The 21,983-nt window shown below is 40.9% G+C and overlaps 1 protein-coding gene across 1 annotated transcript in view; it reads right to left on the bottom strand.

The window, feature by feature from the left end:
* ACLY (ATP citrate lyase) overlaps window positions 1–21,983 on the bottom strand; it is a gene marked incomplete at its 5' end in the record, with an annotated part of 1,378,630 nt that overhangs the window by 358,827 nt on the left and 997,820 nt on the right. The window contains 4 exon segments of the mRNA XM_044054761.1: window positions 10,885–11,035; window positions 11,260–11,414; window positions 11,870–11,963; window positions 13,228–13,355. Of these exon segments, the coding sequence (XP_043910696.1) occupies window positions 10,885–11,035; window positions 11,260–11,414; window positions 11,870–11,963; window positions 13,228–13,355 (528 nt within the window).

Raw genomic sequence — 21,983 nt, 5'->3', positions numbered from 1 at the left:
CTTGTATCCCAGGCAGGTATGACCCTAACCCTGAATAGCATCCTGCCATCACCCAGAATGATACCACAGTACAAGGACAAAATGATTGACTTCAACAATTGGCTAAGCTTCTGGTGTCATTCTAAGGGGATCCAGTATTTGTCTGCCTGGGATGACATGATCGACAGTCCACGATGCTTTGCCAGAGATGGTCTGCACCTGTCGTCCTTAGGATTCCGGATACTGGCTAAGGCTCTTGCCACCCCTATAGTGCCTTTTTTAGGCAAGGTTCAAATGACAAATTCACCTCCGTAACAAGCAAGCAAAATCTGAGGGTAATACTACTCAATGCTGTAAGTCTAAACCTCAAAATGCACTCACTCGAGGCACTCCTTAAAATGGAGAACATTGACATCTGAGCAGTGACAGAGACCTGGTTCAAAGCTCCAGAGAGCACCCTTGCATTACCAGGCTTCAATTCATACCACACCTTTCAGCCACCTAACCCAGAAAGAAGCACTAAAGGCGGAGGCGTGTCCATATTCATTAAGGATATCCACACCTCCAGGCTAGTTGCACAGCATAATGCAGCCGAGATTATCCAAGTGCAACTAACTCTGGGCAAGACTGCAATCCAAATTGTAGCTTGCTACAGACCCCCCACCATGTCCCAGGATTCACACTCCTCATTTCTTGATACACTGGAAAGTATTAGGGTACAACCCAACACCCTAATAATGGGCAATTTCAACTACCCCACCATTAACTGGGAAAACTACTCATGTACCAACTCTTTTGCTCAACGTTTTCTAGAATTCATAAATTCCAACGCCTTGGATCAACTTATTCACACCCCCACCAGGGGCAGCAACATCCTAGACCTGGTCATTACCAACATGGGAAACCGGTGTTCCACACCAGAGGTCAATTCCTCGTTGGTCAGATCCAACCACAAACTAATCAGCCTAGACATCCACATCCCACCCCCAGCCCCAATTAGGGAAACCATCGTAATAAACTTCTCAAAAGCCAACTTCACACTTCTTAAGACAGAAGTGGCAAACTTCATGACACCCATGCAGACGGACAACAGAGGTATGACTGCCGAATCCTACACAAATGCACTTTATAAGCACTTACACGAGTGCATGGATCATGCTATCCCTAATAGAACCAAGATGTTATCCTCCAAAAAAAGGAAGCCAATCTGGTGGTCCTCTGCCATAAACAAACTCTACAACAGAAGAAAGAAACTGTTGCAAAAAAGAGTAAAATCCCATGACTGGAGGAACTCCCTGGTCAACCTCAGTAAGAAGCTGAGATCCCTCATAAAATCTTCCAAAGCTAGTTGCAAAAACAAAATTGCCACCGACTCTAAAGACAACCACAAAGCATTCTATAGCTATGTCAAGAATCTAAATGGGAACACTCAGATCTGCTCTGAGTTACAGCATAATGGCACTAAATATACAGAACCAACTGATATTGCCAACATCCTAGCAGATAGGTTCAGTGCTAACTTTACCCCCCTCTCACCCCCTAGAGGGCCCATCTCTATACCAGAAGAATGCAAAGTGCCTATAATCACGGCTGCACAGGTAAAAAACACACTCTCCAAAGCCAAGAACACAGCATCCATGGGACCTGACAATATCCCAGGCTGCGTTCTACACGAACTACAGAATGAACTGGCACCCTGCCTAAGTACCATGTTCAATCATAGCCTCACTTCAGGCTTTGTACCCACTGAATGGCGCACCGCGACAGTTATCCCACTCTACAAAGGGGTAGCCACGACGGACCCCAGGAACTACCGCCCCATTAGCCTGACAAGCCTGGTCTGCAAGGCCATGGAACGTATCATTGTGGAACTCATAAACAAAGACATTGGTAATCTCCAAACTCTGGACCCTACTCAGTTTGGATTTGTAAAAGGCAGATCATGTCTCCTAAACCTGATTGACTTCTTTGAAGCAGTCACCAAAGCCATAGATGAGGGTAAAATGGTTCACACAGCTTATCTAGATCTCGCCAAGGCTTTCAACACCATCCCCCACTCTGGAATTATAGATAAACTCACTAAACTAGGCATAAATCACTATGTCACAAGATGGGCTGCCAACTGGCTCACGGACAGAACCCACACTGTGAAAGTAGCGGATTCCAAATCCGACATCAGACCAGTGGCAAGTGGAGTACCACAGGGTTCAGTCCTGGGTCCTCTCCTGTTTGGTATCTACTTCTCTGAAGTGCAGGCCAACACAGAAGGTCTTTGGCTAACAAAGTTTGTAGATGACTGCAAACTAGGAGCCATAATCGAAATTCCTAACGGTGTGGACAAACTACAAAAGGGCCTCACTGAGACAGATACCTGGTGTCAAAGCCATGGCCTGAAGCTCAATGCCAAAAAGTGTATTGTCATCCCCTTTGGTAAAAACTCTGTACCCATGAACTACCACATAGCTGGTAGTCTACTTAATGCCGAAAATGTGATAAGAGACCTTGGGACACAGGTGGACAGTAGTCTCTCCTTTGATAATCACATCGCCACAGTGGTCAGGAAATCCTTCTACGTGGCTCATCTCATCACAAAAGGATTCTCATCCAGAAAAAGAGGTCATTGTTCCCCTCTACTCATCACTCATTAAACCCATTATAGAGTACAACGCCCCTTTTGGTATGTACCTCACAAGACATCTACAACAACTGGAAAGACCACAGAAATACCTCACAAAGAGGATTACTGGCCTCAAACAGATGTCCTATGCAGACCGTCTCAAAAAACTACAGCTTTACTCCATCGCATATTGCCTACTCAGGGGCGATCTCTGCCTAACATACAAAGCTATGTCAAACCCAGAGCTGTTGGACATGCTCCACTTAAAGAAATCCCAATCCCTCCGAGCTACACGCTCTAGGGACCTTAATCTTGTCACCACAATAAACAGAACATGCTGGAGGGATAGATTCCTGTCCCAGAGACTTCTCATACTCTGGAACAGACTACCTTATCTATGTCAAACAGAGCTCCTCATTAGCACTCTTCAAGAAAAATCTTGATGATTGGATGGGAAATGGGAAATTCACCCCAGGGATCACTTCTGTGGCTCTGCTCGACAGAGGCACAGGAAAATAATTTTCTTGGGTGGCGAAAGCCAGGGTACATTTTTTTGGCTAGGCTTGTATGGGCCCTAGGGCCGATAGCCTAGTACCTACCTATGAACCTATGAAAGCATACAGACACTTGAAACATGTGTAAAAATCCATCTGTTTAATAAGACACAAAGTGTCTGAGCTGAAAGCTCTTTCTCAATGTAGGCAGAACTAAAAAAAAAGTCCCTTAAAATACCAAAATTAACTACATCAATTATTCTATAAATTAAATAGCGACATAAATTAACAAAGTGTAGCCCAAATTAATAAAATACCATACAATATTAATTTAAAATTTTTATATATTTAATTATATTCATAACGTACTAGAATATGGTTGCATTTACAACAGGTAAATGATCAGCACTGAATAATGAGATCTATTTATAGTCAGTATATTCAGTGGATGTAACAAGACTGCCTCTAAATTTAAAAACAGCTATCTGTATTAAGAATATGTTTATAAAATGACCTGCTAGACAGGGGTCCAGAGAAGTAAATATTGTGGGAAGAAATATCCAGGGAATTGTTATGGCTAGGCTTGCACAGGCCCTAGGGCCGATAGCCTAGTACCAACCTATGAACTATTAGTATTAAATACTGTAGATAAGCTGAACAATGTATTCAAGGGAAAAATAAAAACTGCCTATTAAAGAAATGCCCATCTAATTAGATAGTATATTAGTTCCTATGTATTTACTTCATGTAACAAATGTCATAAATACATCAAAAGTGTAACAGATATTTTAAGGGTGCGTAGATCAACATGTTGTAATGCAGGCTTCGGAATCGGACTTCGTCATAGGTTCAATAGCAAAAGTGTTACTGAGTGACATCTCCACCAGTTCAATGACTGTGAACCTTGCTGAGGACCACTGTAAGGTGCAAGTACCTTTTCCTGAGACGAGCTGATCCTGTAATCGATTATATTAAGTAGTAGGGTGCTGCTCCTTACACAGGGAAACTCTTCTCTCCAAACCCACAGAAACATTCTTTTACAGTTCTAGTGAAAGCAGGTTTATCTTCAACAAAGCCATTGATTTTAACAAATTTCTGCTGCTTTGCATTTCAGTGGCAACAGACTGGCATTCATGGAATCATATTCTCAAACATGAATTCAGTCATTCTGATATTTAATACGTGTCTGTTTTATTGCTCAATTCTTTTTTTTAAGCAATCTAAATACTACTTTTAAGTTTTTAGTAACATGAGGATAACTAAGGAGATTATCTGTATGATGTGTCTGGATACCTTCTCACAGGGGCTAAAAAATGTCTCTCCACTTCTCCCTGTTAGCAGAGTATCAACAGCATGGGTGCTTTCACTTACTGCTCCATCACAAATCCAAAAAACACATTTACATACACACATTTTTTGTTTTGGTAACATACCAGCTGTCCATATTTAAATATCAGAAGTAAAAGTATTATTTATTTTACATTTGTTGACTGGGATAGTCCGACTGGATACATGATATTTTCAGTGGAGGCCCACAGTAAAAACACAGAGACAATTAAGAAAAAGTAGCTACATACATTAATTTGTGCACCAATTAACAATGGTAGTTACAGCAGTAACATACATACAGTAGTTACATTGCTTGCAGAGGTTAAATTATATACATATTCAGACTTGATCAGTTACAAATACTGGGTAGAAATATTTTGTATCTTGACATTCTGGCTAAAGCAGATAATTCAGGTTCCCTTCCTGTTATAGGACCATACTCACTAAGATTGCGGAAAAGGACTAGGCCTATTTGGTATGAAACTAGTACATTTAAGATGGGCCATGAAGGAGTGATGTACAGAGAAATCCTAGTTGGGTCTAGAGCATGGGCATAACTAGTGTGATTTGAAGTGACTCTCTAGTTTTTGAATATGGCTAAGGATGGTTGTAATGTCAGTCTGTTGGTAGACAGAGTTGGCAAATAGTGAGTCACCAGCAGAGTGGTTTGCTTTGACCGTTTGAACCAGTAGTCTGGTGGAGGATCGGAGTGGGCGATTGTTGTTGTAGGGGGTGATTATATTTTTTAATGGTGGAGTTTTTTCTGTACAGTAAAGAACTTTGTGTGTTACTACGAGTTGACTGAACTGTAGTAAGTTGGGAAGTTCCATCCATCCTAAGAGGTTTAGACTGATGCAGTGGTGGGTCCGGTATGGTGTGTCGGCAGCAAATCTAGCAATCTGGCTATAGCAGGTTGCTAGTTTATTAAGATCTGATTTGTTCAGGTTGGAGAAGAGAGGTGAGGCATAGAGAAGAGTAGATAGTAGTTGGGATTGGGCAATTGTGGCTCTAGCTTGTGGGGTGAGGAATGATTTGATCCTTTATAGTGACACGAGTTTTTTATGGACTGTTTTTATGGTTTGATTTATGTGTTTGTCAAACCTGAGATCGCTGTCCACTATAACACCTAATAGTTTGGTTTGGGCTTCTGGGGAGATGATTGTACCATTGTTTGCTGTTATGTTCAATGGTGTTTCTGGGGACCTGCTTGTGGGGGAGAATATAAGCAGTTTGGTTTTGTTGGGGTTTAGAATCAGGAGTTGGTTTGAGGGCCAGTTTTCAACTGTGTTGAAGGTGTTCTGGGTTAAGGTAAGTAGGTTAGCAGGCGAGGTTGCAGAACAAATTAGAGTGGAGTCATTTGCATATTGTATGCAGGTAGCATCTGGGATGGCTGTATGGAGGTCATTGATAAAGAGAGGGAAAAGAAGTGGTCCTAATATGGAGCCCTGGGGAACTCCTAGTGTAATGGGGAGGCTGGATGATAGCTTAGTTTGCCAAAGCACTGCCCGCTGCCTACCATTTAGATAGGATTCAAACCACTGGAGTGCATGTTTGTTTAAAGCAAAGGACTTTAAGGTTCTCATAAATATTTTATGGTCTACCATGTCAAAAGGCCTTGGATAGATCGAGAAATAGTGCTGAGGATAGTTTATTGTTGTTCCAGTTTTGGTTTATGATGTTTGAGAATGAAAGGAGGGCTGAGGTAGTACTATGATTTGGCCTGAAACTGTGTTGTATATTGGATAGAAGTTTGTTGTGGGTGAGATATTGCATAAGCTGCATGTGTATACACTTTTCCATGATTTCAGCTAGTGGAGACAATATAGCAATAGGCCTATAGTTTGACAGTTCAGTAGAACTGCCTCCCTTGTGAAGAGGTATAACACGGGAGATTTTCCAGATGGTGGGCACGATGGCTTCAGATAGAGTCCGGTTAATCAGTATAGAGACTGGGTATGCTATAGCATCTGCAGCCTTTTGTAAGTAGTCTGCAGGTAGTAGATCAGCGGCTAGAGTTGTGGGTCTCAGTTTCTTAAGTAGGGTCGCTATTAGATGGGTAGGTACAGGTAGGAAGCTAAACGGTGTTTGGGTATTGGTAGGGGCTAAACTTGGATTAGGGCCATTAGAAGTGAGTTTGCTGGCCAGAGATTGGACAGTCTCTGTGAAAAAGGTGTTCGCTATATTTTCAGAGGATTTATCGTTGGCGGTTGTGGGGGGTGGGGTGGTAGTTTGGCCTGGTCGTAGGAGTTTGTTGAGCACAGCCCAGAACTTTTGAGGTCTATTTTGGTGGGTTTGTTGTAGGTGGAAGTAATAGTTCTTTTTATCTAAGGTTATAGATTTTTTGGTGTCATTTCTTAGTTGTCTGAATTTAAGTTGATCATTGGGGTTTTTTGTTGTTCGGTAGGTAGCCCACGCCTTGTTTCTTAGTGGGATTTTTTTTCTTTAGTGATCCATGGCGCAATATTAACGTTGGTTCAGACGGTACGAGTGGGAGCATGGGAGGTGAGGACAGTAAGGAATTTAGCATTAAAGTATGAGACTGCAACATCTAGGGGGAAATTCTTTAGGGCTGACCAGTTACAAGCTTTAAGTTCGTTATTAAATTCATTAAGGTTGAAGTTCCTATGGCTTCTAATAGTCCTGTAAGTGGGGTTTTGGGAGTAGTTTACCTTAAACTTTATTATATAGGTGAGGCAATGGTCACTGTGGTCATCAGGTAAAGTATCGGATGTATAGTACTGTGGGAGGTTGTTAATGAGTATCCAGTCAAGGGTACTACCTTTCTGGTTGCGTTTACCTATCCTAGTGGGAGGGGATATGGTCTGGGTAAACTCATGTAGGTTTACATGGGTTGTGGGGGTTTCAGTGGAACAGGTGTTCCAATCAATGTCGAAATCCCCTACTATGATGGTTTCTTGTGGATGGGTAAGAGATAGCCAGTTTAAGAGGTGTTCAAGGGCTTCTGTTTTCTTACCTGGGGGAATATAGCCCCAGACTATGTTTATGTTTTGTTGCTGTTAATTTTTAGTTTGGCGATGAGAATTTCAGCATTGTTGATTTGGGGGGGGGGGGGTTGTTGCATATCCAAAGTGACAGATAAGTCAGATTTGTAAAGTATAGCTACCCTGCCACCCTTTCTTGAGGTACGGTCTAGTCTATGCATATTGTACCCTGGTGGCAATACCTCATTGTCCTTAGTGAAAGGTTTTAGCCACGTTTCTGTGAGGCATAGTATATCTGGTGTATTAAGATCTAAGAGGGCGTGGACATGATGAATTTTATTGTTTATGCTCCTGATGTTTAGATGGCAGGCCAACAAGGAGTTTGGTGGCCTGTTTTATGGAGCAAAGTTGGTAAGGGTGTTGGTGGGGAGGCTTGGGTTGAGAAGTTTGGGTGGGCCAGGGTTTGGGTGGATGTTGCCATCCATTGTTAGGTTGTTTCTTAACCCGAGTAGCAGTTTCCATATTTTATGGAGAATTTTTTGATAGTGTGTAGGTTTGGGTGAAATGTAGCAGGGTCTAGTAAGGGATGTATTTCTGTGAAGTTGAGGAGTTGGATATATAGGGTAGTGAGAGGTGAGCATTTTTATTTCTGCTTGTTAGAGTGGAAGTTTGAAATTTTGGGTATTGGTAGCCTAGTTTACTCTTGGTTTCATAGGCTGAGAGAAGGTAGGGGATGAGCAGCACTGTTGTTAGCAAGGTTGGTAATAGCAAAGTGGGAGGTGACATAGCTATCTAACTTGGCACTCAAGCCTAGGGAATGACGACAGGGGGAGGGGAAAGTTATTGCTTATTGAGTAGTGCTGCTTTGATTACAGATTGTCACAGATTGTTTTTTGTGGGGCTGGGGTGTGGTTTAGACTAGCTAAATTTAGGACCACTGGGGGCAGGTGGGATTTGGTGGCAGGGTGGGGCATGGAGCGAGCCCGAACGAAGCGAGGTCAAGTGGAGCGGGGCTAAACGAATCACAAGACACCAGACACCAGAGCTACAGGTAAATGGCTTAATTTTAAAGTTGAATTAAAGTTAGGGTATACTTTTTAAAGGTAAATTTTTCTACAAGAGTTATTTCTTTTGGAAAAAAGGCTAGTTTTGGGTGCAGGGAGTGGGTAAGTTGGGGATGGTAGTCTCTAGGTTTTAATAATACTAGCGACTGTGGGCAGAGCAATTTTTGGTCAATTTCTTAATTTCTGTTAATTAGGGGCTCAGGGGCTACCCCGCCAGTGCAGGACCCAGTATCAGTAAAGTAGTAGCTTTGTGGTAAATAGTTTTAAAGTAATATTAACCTTTTGTAGTTTTGTTTGGTATTAAGTGATTACAGTTCAGTTTCTCAAGTCTAAAGCTAATTAACTGGTGGTCTTATACTTGATAGACATTATACTTGATACCACATAATCAGCTTTGTACTTTACACATTAAAATGTCAAAAATATTTCTGGTTTATGAACTGTACAATTATAATTCCCTGTTGGTATATATACCACTATAAACTGTTCACTTTTTTGGGCTGCTCAGCAAAATAATTTAAGTTAAATATGTTCTTCTTGTTTGGGAGGACAGACTCATTTTTGCTCGTCTTATAGTTTTCTGGGATTTCATATGCCTTATCTGTTGTACTACCTCTGTCTATCAGTGACCAACTGGCTTTAGTGCAGACTTTCCATACCAGTCTTTTAAGTACATTCAGGATGTCCATTCAGGCAGTGTCTTTTTTTCCTGAATACTTAAGTGTAAATTAAAATGCATATTCCAGTTTCTTCACCATGTTGTGCACAGTTACTACAAAGCATGTTTACAGTTCTGGGGTTGCTGTCTGTCAGCTGGAGGTACTGCGCCACTACAGACTAATCAGTTTTATACAATACTTATGTAAAAATGAAATAAAAAAAGTGTGCTCTGCTGTGATATCACCTTTGTACAGTCAATGTGAACCTTTCTGCTTGGACGAGAGAACATAGCACTATACAGATCCAAATTGTAGCGCCAAGTTTAAGTGTGGCTTAGCTTACTTACTGTCGTAGGCTTAAATTATCTGGTCAACAGTATGCTGCAGTTACACACTTAATTCTTCTATTAGTATTTAGGTTTGCTCTACCAGTTCTGCCACAGAATCATGTCCCTATCCAGATAGTCACCTTGCAAGCAATTTAAGAGTTCAGGAACTGAATCAGCATGGATTTAAATAGTGTAACCTGCATCTTTCCAAAGAACCATGAGAAGTTTGAATAGTCTTGTTTCAAAATTGGCAACTCTAAAATAAATCATTAACAGATTAAAATTACAGGTTTTGCTACTAGCATAGAATGAAGAAATAAAATTGCCTGCTACAGTTTGTAATTAAGGAACTTTTGCTAAGTGTTCACAGAATCATGGGAAGGGTAAGACTAACAGCAGGGTGACAGAAATAAGACAGATTCTGCAATGACGGCCTGTCACATAGAAGTATTTTAGCCAGTCAGCATCATCACTCCCAAGTGTGTGACTGTTGGATAAACTGCCAAATGCTTAAGCAAAGTAAGCTAAGTTTTTGATGCACTTTAGAGATGTCTTCACAACATAAGCAACTATACACCCTTTCATATTTGGAAAGCTGACCTTCCCCATCAACATAACTAGGTTATGTAACTAGATACACAAGTTGAATTAATGCGCTCACACAATCAGCAATGTGTTTCTATGAGACTGTGAGGTTATGCATGACATAGGGTTATTTATACATCATACTGCCTATGGATGATGACCACATCATTCAAGTTCTGTTTTTTTTTAAACCATTAACACTTGGGGGAGCTGTGAAAACATGATTCAAAATATAGGACGATCACTGGGGTGACATATAAAGACTGGATATGTACACATGAAAATATAAATAATCTCTAATCAGTACAACTAAAATTCCCATCACAGTTTCTCCTTTCAGTCTTACATGTGTGAATAGTAGCTTATAACTTACACAAGACATATGCTGTTTTACTGCCATCAAAGGAGTCACCCTATGCATTGCATGAGGATGGCAAAGGGTAATGGCACATATTCCAAAACACATCTGTCTGGGGACCTTTTGGTCTATGTCCAAACAAAATAAACTCTTCAAATATGGAGTTTAAATCAATGCTTTCTGTGGGGAACAAAGTTCCCTGTATTTTCCTCATATAAAGGAAAGTTTCCTCCTGCAACCCAGTTACTTGTATAATCAACTCTGAGGTTGCTGCACCTTAGAAAGGGAAATTTCCCATACAGTGACTTGCATGAGACATCGAGCAAGTGTTCATTAACATCTTGTTGGCTACAATCCATGTTCCAAACTTTCTCAAAGTGAACTAATCACTATTATGCAGAAGAAACCTTAAGCAACATACAAACTCCATCCCTCTCCCATCACAGTCTGTTGCGGTTACTGAAAAAAACAATGAAGTCTTTAAATTATCAGTACTCATAACACATACAATCAAGACAAAATACCTACTATTGTAAGAAGACCAGAAGTGAGACTAGAGACAAGATCCTTTCCTGCTCTGGCACAAACAATGGTATTATGAGCCCCAGAAACAGCTGGACCATGGTCTGCTGTAACCATCAAGCACATCTCGATGAAATGAGAAGCGTACTTTGGTAATCTGAAAATAAAAGTAGACAGAAAATAATATGCAGTCAGTTCAGCACAGTCACAAACAAGTATGTTTCTGAGCGTATCTGTTTTACGATATTCTAAGATTACAAAACAAGAAATCTTAGTAATAAATGTGTTTGAAACACTTTTATATTCTTCATTACTGAAGTACTAAATACTTCTATGTCAGTAAACTTTAAAGTGGCAAGAGTTTTAACAGTAGCTTGTTACCTTCTTTGAAACCAAAGCAGTCCCAGAACACCTCCAATCCCCATGTCCTCCTTAAAGACTTCTGTAATGGAGATTCCTGCATAGATGAGTTCCTGCCCTCTCTCATCACAAATGCTGGTCATGAAAGATGCTGGCTTGCGGATTAGTCCCAGCTCCTGCATAAAAGCAAAACACCCCAACGTGCTTCAAAAAGTAAACTATTCAAATGAAAAGACACAGCACAGGGCTACAGTATACTGCTATAACCAAACTAGCCTGTCAAAAATAATGAAAAAAGTGACGCACAGCAACACATTATACATTAGGGCACACCATCTACATGGCCAGACATTAAAAAAAACTGACGGCAAGTTAATCTGACTGTGAAACCAAATTATTTCTGAAACCAACATAATTATTTTGGGGGAGGCTCTTCCCTTACATCTACCATGGACAGGATACATAAACAATACATTCTGCTGCTGCTGTTTCATTCCTCCATCACTCAGTTTTAAAGTTTAGCAATAAATTATTCATAAATTTATTACAATTTCGATTTGTGCAGCCAGAGAAGTAAATGATCCCCAACATTATAGCAACCCAGCACTATGCAAAATGTAGCACAACTTACCCGGGCCCAAGAATAATCCATAGGAACTGTAGGAGGAGGAACTTCCTGAGCAGGTACAATCACACCCTGAGTGACAAGGTCATCATATACTGACCTAACAAATGAAAGGACCATCAAAAGATGTGGAAAACAGCTAATTTTAAACATAGCACTAACAACATAACAATGAGTCTTGGATCTGAAGTAGAGATACTCTGCTGTTTAACAGAAAATGAAATACAGGAAAGACACAAGACAACTACAGACTGGTGTATGATTAAAAAACAATACTTGCTCATACTCTCCAAAATGGAAGATTGATGCCTACCTGTAACACTTCCCTTGCTGTTTGGCAAACAGCCCCAGTAAAAAGCAAATATCAGCTCTGCTACCAGGCTTGCTAGTTAACACCATACAATTATGATAATCTCATCAGGCTGTTCTCTAAGCAAACTTTTTTAGGTTACACAAAATGCAGCATTTGGCAGCTTGAGATGCACAAGGCAAACAAGGATATAGACAAAATCTAATTTTAATGCTTCAACACTGAAGTATGTTGCAGAATAATCATACTCAAAAGGGGTGTGTGTGTAGGGGTTAGAGGAACTAATATTTCCTCTGACCATTCAGTTCTACAGATGCTAGTGCAAAAGAAACCAGTCAGATGCTTGTTTTACAGGGTTCGCTGTTTCACTGAAGTCTGGAAACTATCTGTAGGTTCCCAATTTTCTCTACATGCAGAAAAACACATACAAGTGTATGTAATAGTGTGCGACTGAGTTTGCATGCATGCCTTGTGATGGACTGGCATTGTCTACAAGACAGCTTCTCTGTCTTACACCTGCTGAAAGGCAGGACAGGCTCTGGCTAGTGCACAATTCTGAATAAGATACAAGTGGGCTTAAGAACATGAACAAATGCTCTCTACCTTGCTATCAAAGCACTTAGGACAGCAAGAGACAGCAGAAGAGCTCACCTTTCAGTCTGTTTATTAGTTAACAATCAGTGGTATTCTGTTTAGTCTGATCCCGTTACCCACCATTACTCTGACTCCATTGCTTAACTGCTTTCCTGTTACAGTATATATAATGTTTAACCTCCAGCTACATAGCTAGAGCATCACATCCATTCTTCCACCCATTATACATCAGTCACCTACTACAGATGGCAACACAACCAAATCCGGACACAAGTTTAAGACTCAGAGGAAAATGTGACAATGAAACAGAGATATCTCCCTCCAAGATGCTGCAATGTCATGTAAAAAGTCCTGACGTACCAGTATACAAGAAAAAACATGCACACAAATCCACACAAGAATTATACCACCACTAACTGAATGAATGCATAAATAATAATATAAAATTTCCATTCCTTACTTAATGACATCCCCTAGTTCGTCAAAACTCCTTGGTACAAAGACTCCAGCCTCCTGAAGTGCTTGGTTTTTTGCTACAGCAGTCTCTGAAGCCTGATTAGCACATGCACCAGCATGACCAAACTGGACCTGCAAAGGAATACATATTCTGGTCATTAACGGAAAAATTAAAGTTATATACTTACCATAATGACAGATTCATGTTGTCTGTTTTTCATCTGGTTCAACTGTGGGTTGTCAGATCCAACTGGATCCAATCTCAGCACTGACTAGGAAGATCTTGCTTCAGGGTTCTGGCTCCTCCCCTACCCATAACTCTTTCTGCTCCACCTAATCAACTCAAATCCAGTCTGCCCTGCTTAAAAATCCTAACTACTATCATAAGCAATAAAATTAACTAGTGCTAGTTAGCAAATAATCCAGTAGCAGATACATTTTAAGCAAATGTAAGAGGTGCCTAGCTCATCCAAACCCAATCCTCAGGAATACAAATGACAATTTGAAGGGGGTTGATGGGTGGGATGTTGAGCCAGACAAAAAGCAGACAACACAGATCTGTCATTATCATAAGTACATAACTTTTGTATCCAATGTTGTCTATTTTCATCTGGTTCAACTGTGAGAAAGATTCCCAAGCACCAAGGTCTGGGTGGACTCAAGGAAGAATATTCCTGAGAATGGTGGAGCCAAAGGATAAACAAGATCTGGACTATTCATCCAATTTTTAATGGGAAATAAAGGTCTGAAATGTAAACCAAGTAGCTGCTGTATCGATATCAAAAGGAAGTCTGCAAATGCTGTAGAAGCAACCACCGCTCTTCTGGTTGAATGTGCGTTTGGTTTAGACTGCAAAAGCAAGCCTTTTCTGTATACACAAAGGATATACTGTCTGAAAACCACCTGGAGAATATAATTTTGGAAGCTGCCTTTCCCATTTCCTGTTTTGAAAAAGTGACAAATATATGGTCTGATTTCTTGAATGGTCTTGTTTTGTGAAGGTAGAATTGCAATTGACTATGCACATTCAGCATTTGTAATGTATTCACCTTTATTACAAAATTTTGGAAAGGAAACTCAAAAATGAATAGATTGGTTCAAGGTAGATTCAAATATCACCTTTGGTTGAAAAGAAGCAGTGGTTCTTACCAAAAGTCTATCCTTGAAAGACCAAATAGAGAGGTTTAGAAGAAAGTGCTTGTAAATCAAAAATCCTTCTGGCTGAAGTTACTGCTACTAGAAAGGCAGTTTTTCACGTGAGAAATCTGATGTCTACTGATGCTGCAGGTTCAAAGGGTGATACAGTTAATACCTGTAATATAATGGTAATGTCCCAGGGAGGCACTGTCTCACTGATAGAGGACATGAAAGAAAACTTCCCTTTAAGAAGGGTTTTGATATTCTTAAAAAAGCTATGGAAGGGATTATCCAAACCTACACGGAAACTGGAAATGGCTGCTAACTGTACCCTGATTGTGGAATAGCTGGAAACAGCCTGAAATAACTCTGAAAGAAACTGTAGAATAGCAGGAACTGGAGCCAAGAATGAGTCTAGACCTTTAGAAATTGCCCAAATAGAAAATCTTTTCAATTTGTTATGATAAACCTTGGTCGTAGAGTTTTTCTGGGAAGCTGTGAGAATGATTACTACGGAAAAAGAAAGCCTAGCATCTCTGGCTAATGCTAAAATTGGAGGAACCATGCGGTCAGCTTCTTGGATTTCTGATCCAAAGGTGGCAACTTGGAGGGGTGAGAAAGGAGATCTGAAAAGTAGTCCATCCAGGGTGGATGAAGTAGTAGACACCACCAGAAGGGAAACTTATGTTTGCAGAGGCCAAAAGGGGACTATGATAATTACCTTGGTCTTGTACATCCTTGCTTTCTGTATGAATTTGTTCATTAACGGAAGGGGAGGGAAGGCAAAGAGGAGACCCTGGGGCCACTGATGGACCACAGTGTCCCTCGGTGACTGTCCTGTAGCAAGATTAGGGCAAAATAACTGCTGCATTTGTTGTTGAGATAGGAAGCCCCGAGTGACTGAAAATCTCTGCAGCCACTGAGTTTAGGAACACTTGTGAGGCATCAGGATACACCTGCTCAATTTGGCCACTACAACATTGGAATTCCCTGGATGTGCAGTGCTACATGAAAGTAATGTGAAGACATAACCCACTTAGACACACTCATGGTTTCTCTACATAATGGGTAAAAGCGTGTTCCTCCCTACTTGTTTAGATACAAGACTAACGGCATATCTATCTGAATAGCTATCACATCTCTGTGGAAAACATCCCGCAACACTAGGAGGGTAGCTCTCCTCTCCAGAATACTGAAGTGGAGTTTTGCCTCTGTCTGCAACCAGGAGCCTTGGATAGTGGTTCCCTTAAACTTCTCCTCGCTCTAGGAGGGTAGTATATGTTGTCACTACTGCCACAGGGGTTCCCTCATGAAAGGAAGCCCTTGAGTCAGTGATGGGGATGTTATCCACCAAGATACATTTCTGCAAGTTAGAATGATTCACATCTTTGAATGAAGTGGATTGTAAGCTTGTGACTACTGCACCGCTAAGGACCAATGAAGTACTCTCATGTGATAGATATCTCACCAAGGGACCCAAAAGAATGGTCAAAGCCACTAATGCTAGCATGTGAAGTATTAGTCTGGCTAGGGGAGAATGACATCTCATGAGAGTCAAAGCTGTTAGCTGAACAGAAAGCAATCTGTGAGGAGAAAGGCTGATTTGAGAATATGTATCCAGGTGGCATCTGATAAATTCTACAGTTTGAGTTGGAGCGAGTTGATTTTTTTCCTGTGTTGATGGTAATGCCAAATTCCTGAAGCAACTGGAGCAAGCAGTCTCGGTGTTGAAACAATGTTAAGTTCAAGACAACTGTTAGGAGCCATTTGTCCAAATATGGGAATATCTGGATCCCTAGCAGACGGAGCCATGTTGCTACTACTGTCATCACTATGGTGAACACCGTGAGGGCTGTGGTGAGACCAAAGGGCAGGAACCTGAACTGGTAATGACTGGCTCACAGCCTGAAATGAAGGAAGCTCCATGAACGCCTCACTATCTTTATGTTACAGTATGCGTCCCTGAACTCTATCAAGCATATCCAGACTTCCTTCCACAGAAGGGGCGAAATGGACTGAATTGTGACCATCTGGAATTTTGCCTGCTTCACAAATTGATGCAAATGAGTTGGGTCCAAAAGGGGTGTGAGGTCCCCCGTTTTCTTGGGAACTTAAAAGGACCTTGAATAGGCTCCATATCCCGGAGAGGACTGGTTGGATGGCTCTTTTCTAGTAGCTTTTAAATTTCTGTTACTGCTAGTTCCTGCTGATTGGGTGGAACATTGGGAACTCATCTTTTCTGTTTTGGAGGATAGGAAAATGGAATTATATAGCCTATGGAAATAATGCCTAGCACCCAGGAATCTGTTACACTTTGCCAGGCTAGAGGATGCAGAGACAACTGCCCCCCTGACTGCTTCCACAACGCAGCAGTCAGACAACCTCTCAGGGGGCAACAGAAGGGTTCCTTAGAAAAGGACCCATTTGAAACCCTGACTTTGCAGTCTGTTTATGTTCCTGGGGTGATGTCTATTCTGACGTTCTCCTCCTCTGCCACAGGAAGGCTCGTCATTAGAAGTCTCTTGGAAACATCCCTGTGACTTCTTGAACCACATCTTACCAGACCTCTTGATTCCTAGAAAAGGATCTCTGAGGAGTGGAGAAATTCTGACAGCAGAGAGGGTCTTACATTCTTGCTGGCTTCTAGTAAGCTTCCTTGACCTTAGGACCAAACAAAGTGGATCCAACATAAGGGGCATTAATAAAGGACGTCTTGAAGCTTTCCGTGAAGTCACAAAGGTACATCCAAGCGTGCCAGCATACTGTAATGTCGGTGCCTGCTGCCCTGGCTGTGCCATCAGCTGCATCAGAAATTAGTCAAATGGCCTCACTAGATGAGGACTGAAAGGTTGATAACCAAGATTCCACTGTTTTCTGGATCTCCGTTGGCAAGACCAGAAAGAGATTTGGAGAGCTCTTTGGTCAAATTTCTCTGAAATACAGTAATGTGCTAAACAGTTCCGAGCTTGTAATGTAAAAGACACCAAAGCATACATCCATTTCCCAAATCAATCTAAGGTCCTTGACGCCATGTTAGGAAAATGTTCCGAAGGATCTATCTTGCTTGCTGCAGCAACCACCACTACGTTAACTGGTGGTCCCTTGTGTCAATGCTTGCTGTCTGAAGGTGCTGACATAATTTTATTGGACTTCTTGAGGATGGTTTCCACCATGTCAGGATCCTTCCATGCCTGTTGTGCCGTGAAATCGACTAAACGGTCAATGGGAGGTACCACCCAGAATGTTGATGGGTCACAATCAAAGTCCTTCAGGAACACACATTCTTCTGGAGAAGGACGTATGGTGGGCCATGCCCCCTTCTGTTTTATCAATTCCAAGATTTCACCAAAGGTAACGTCTTCAGGCGGGGAGCCTTCTCCTTCATCAAAGTGTGTCATCAGTGACACTCTGGAAAGGAGTCTATGTGCTAACACTTGCATGTCTGCTTTCGGTGAACTTGCTCTGTGGGAATGTCAGAGGGTTCAGAGTTCAACTGGGAGTTTATCAGATAAGCCTCCTGAGGTCTTGGCTCTGACTGCCCATCTAACAGAATGAGTATGGATAGAGACAGGTTCGCTGTGGAATTCAGGTGTTGCAGGTCTTGAAGAAGGTATCTTTTTTTTTTTAAACACCTTTACTGAATTTATCACTTGTGACAGAGACAAATTTACATGTATATAAAACCAAACTGTATTAAGTACATGTTTACAAACATTATACTTCACATATACTGCTATTAGTGTTTTACTGTATTACCTAAGCAACATTACATGCATTACTCAATTCCTGCCTTTTTTCTTAAAACAAGAAGCATCTTTATTAAACCATCACTTACAACACAAGCAGTCATACATTTATATACATGAAAACAATCTACACAGACACAATCCTAGTTGCAAGCACTTTACATCACACACCATACGGACACACTCCCAGTTGCAAACATTATACATCACTTATAATCTACCCAAATCATTTTCAGTCAAACATTACATAGCTCATTTAAGTCCTGCCTTCTTTTAAAACTCATTACCCCCCTGTACCATAGCTCAGAAAAATCATCTCCCTTGTCACACCATTCTGCCCACCCAGCATCTTCACCAGTGCATCCCTCCAGGAATCCTTAAACTCTGCCAACTCACTGCACTCACAGAAATATGTTCCCAATTACCTCTTTCCACCCCTCACACTGCCAACATTTGCGGTCAACCAGAGAAAAAATTCTCTGGAGTCTACTTGGGGTATAAAAATATTTATGTAAACATTTCCAAGAAAAATCCTAAATCTTCTGCATATTAGGGAGACATATATATATCCTCCCATTGTTTCTTTGTGAATTGCTTGTCCAATCTCTCTTCCCAATCCTTTATAAACTCTTCAGATTGATTCCTATAGTTATCATGCAATATTTTACATGCTCTACAAATTATTCCTTTTTTAATGTCAGCATCTGTTCTAGATTCTACTAAAAACCCTACCAGTGTGCTGGTCTTTCGTTTATGACCTCCCTATTTCTTTCTCTTTGCCTATACTCTGATATCAATCCTTGATAGGGAAGGCAATCTCTAACCTGCAGTCCAAATAATTTTTTAGCATCTTTCCATTCCCGTTGCAATAAGCGCAATATTCTAAGCAAATCATAATGGGAATTCTTAGTCTGTGCATTACCTACTATTATATTGTCCAATGTCTTGTTGTCCAAAATATGGCCTCAAGCTGAATGCCAAGAAACGCATCATTATCTCCTTTGGGGAAAATGGCATCCCCACTAATTATCACATTAATAATGTACTAAGCATGCAATAAGATGTGAGGGACTTGGGCAGCCATGTTGACAGCAACCTGACATTTGTATGGAAGGTTTTCTATATGGCCCACCTCATAAGTAAGGGTATTTCATCCAGGAACAAGGAGGTCATAACAACCCTGTACTCCTTCCTTATCAGACCCATTATAGAGAACAATGAAATACCCCTTCAAATCGGGTAATCACAATCTGCCCTGTTCTACTGGAAGAATCAGCTTATCCCACTTGAATCTTGCAGTCTTCCCCTCCCAGATAAAGTTTGATGACGGTATCTTATCCCTTAGAGTTAAAAAGATTCTCTGAAAAGCCTTGAAAGCTAATGATGTTATTGGCTCTGAAGGAATCCTCTCCGATGGCATCAGTAAAAACCCTTAAGAAATGATAAGCCTCGACTCTTATCCTGTAAAATGGGTGAATGTAGTCTGGGGCTTACTGGCTCCGGTGAGAACTGGGACAAGTCAATGGATCAGAGTAGCTGATGGACCCAAGCACAGAGGACTCTTAAGATCGGGCCTGGAGCAGGATCTGGATCCAGATGCAGTATTCTTTTCCTCATTTTTCCTGGCTTGTCTATTTCTCCTTTTCCTTTAGATTTATTTCTTTCAACTTAAACTTTTCTGAATCTTTTTGTTTTCTTCTCCTTGCTAGCTGGCGAAGTTGAAGTAGAGGGAGTCAGCTCAGCAGGAAGAATCCCCTTGACTATCAGCCTTTCCTTCCTTTGCTGTAGTGCTCTAGCACTGAAGGAAGCACACGTTTGATATGGGGTTTCCAACAGTTCTGCCTTCAAGAAGTAAACACACTTTTGATAAGGATCCTATTTGGGCAGTTTCCACCCATGCTCGATACATTTTTTTTAAAACCATGTGTCTAACATGTTGGACCTTAAATAGTAATATTGAGCTACAAGTCTGATAAACAACCTGCCCCAAGGGTGAAAATCCTAAACAAGGATAAACACTTCAGACACTATGGATATAAAGAAACAGCACTGCACACTACAAAAACAACAGAACCGCAACTCTATACCATCAAAAACTGGTAACACATTAATTTAACTACTACATCTGCTAACTATCTTATGGCCTATGGAAAAAACATTTTTGTATAGGGGAGGAGCAAAAAAATAATAAAAAGTCTTCTGAAGTAATACAAAGTTCGACGAGCCCTCGAAGATGCAACCAAAATCTTTTGTGGAAAATGAGATCTGAGGTGATTAGGTGGAGCACATGGAGTCATGGGTAGGTGAGAAGCTAGAGACTTGAAGCAAGATCTTCCTAGTTGGTGCAGAGGTTGAATCCCATTGGATCCTGCAACTCACAGTTGAACTGGATGAAAATAGACAACACTGGATCATCTGTTAAAACAGATATGGGATACGAGACCTATATGAGATAACAAGAGGAAACAGATGCTTCAACACACCCTAGAAGAAGCAAAAAAAACAGTAGTCCTTGCAGAAGTACCTGCCACATACAAGCAATCTGCCTGCCCTCCTTGTTTATCATTTAAAATATTCACCAAAAAAGTCACCCATCACCCATGACAATAATGGACATGCAAAAATGCACTTCGTAACAAAAGCAGAAGAATTTGTCTTAAAAGAAAAAAAAAAAAAAAAAAAAAAAAAAGGAAACAAAGGATGGAGACAGGATCAGCAGGGCTTGCTGCAAGATAATTGTGCACTAATCTGTTAAGATTTGTCAATCATCTCCTATGTAATGTCCCCTGAAGATAATATCTACCAAATGACTTAAAACAGGTCAGAAAGAACAGTGAACATGTTATTTAAAAAAGGGGTTCATTGGCAGTTGAAACAGAATTCGGTGGCAAATAAATTTGCTTTTCAAGTCACAATACCTAAATTATTGTTTTGTTAATTAGCCATTTCAGAAATTTACATGGAAGATACGGAAGGCTAAGATGCCCTTGAGAAGCTAATATCAAATCATATAAATAGAAATTCTTTGATGAAACCACTTTTCTGAGCTGCTCAGTTCTGAAGGTAACAGTCACCAAAAGTAAATCACATGCCTGCCCTTCACCTATGAAGGAGTAAATCCATGCTGCTGCCCACCTGCTACACAGCCTGCATCAGGAACTCTACCACACTACCTGCATAACAGTTGCCATAGGGTTTCCTTGTAAGAACATCAGATCAAAGGTCTGTAACTATCCAGTTCCTTTACGTTAAGGGGACTACCCAGTCACTCGCCAATCCTCTGGCACCACTTCAGTCCAAAAGAAGACTACATTGGGGGCAGTTTGCACCCACAAACAATACACTTTGTGCCGCTGACATACTGGACCTTTAATAATGATATTGAGCTATGAGACTAAAACCTGCCCTAAGGGCGAAAATCTTAAACTGCACAGAAAGATTTGCAAGTCATTCACTCAATACTTCTGCTTAGACTCAGTACTTGAAGGAGATAGTCTACCTAGCTCCAGAATCTTATTCCTATACCCAAAGACTGCAATAAGGTGATTATGAAGATATTCAACTACTATAAAGTGATTATGAAGATCAATGGTCTTGCTCAAGTGCAGGTCTAGAACAACAAGTGGCATGGTTATGTGGGCATACTGCTCAGTAACCATGCTGGCATTTTTTCACCTACACATGTAGTCCATTGTTATATTACACGAAGGTTAGATTAGATTATATAGCTCTTCAGGTAAACATAGAGCAGATAGCTGAACACACTGGTGGACAGACGCACACAATGTCTGCCGAACAGGTATGTAGAGTAAATTATACAGAGGGTAGAAAGACAGAGGCTTATTTGTGTTTAAGGGGGGCCTGCTGTCCCCTTAAA

The sequence above is a fragment of the Protopterus annectens genome, chromosome 13.part0, assembly GCF_019279795.1.
Source record: "Protopterus annectens isolate FY-2018-M chromosome 13.part0, PAN1.0, whole genome shotgun sequence".
In the NCBI taxonomy this organism is placed as follows: domain Eukaryota; kingdom Metazoa; phylum Chordata; order Ceratodontiformes; family Protopteridae; genus Protopterus; species Protopterus annectens.
This window is presented reverse-complemented; position numbering and strand designations above follow the sequence as displayed.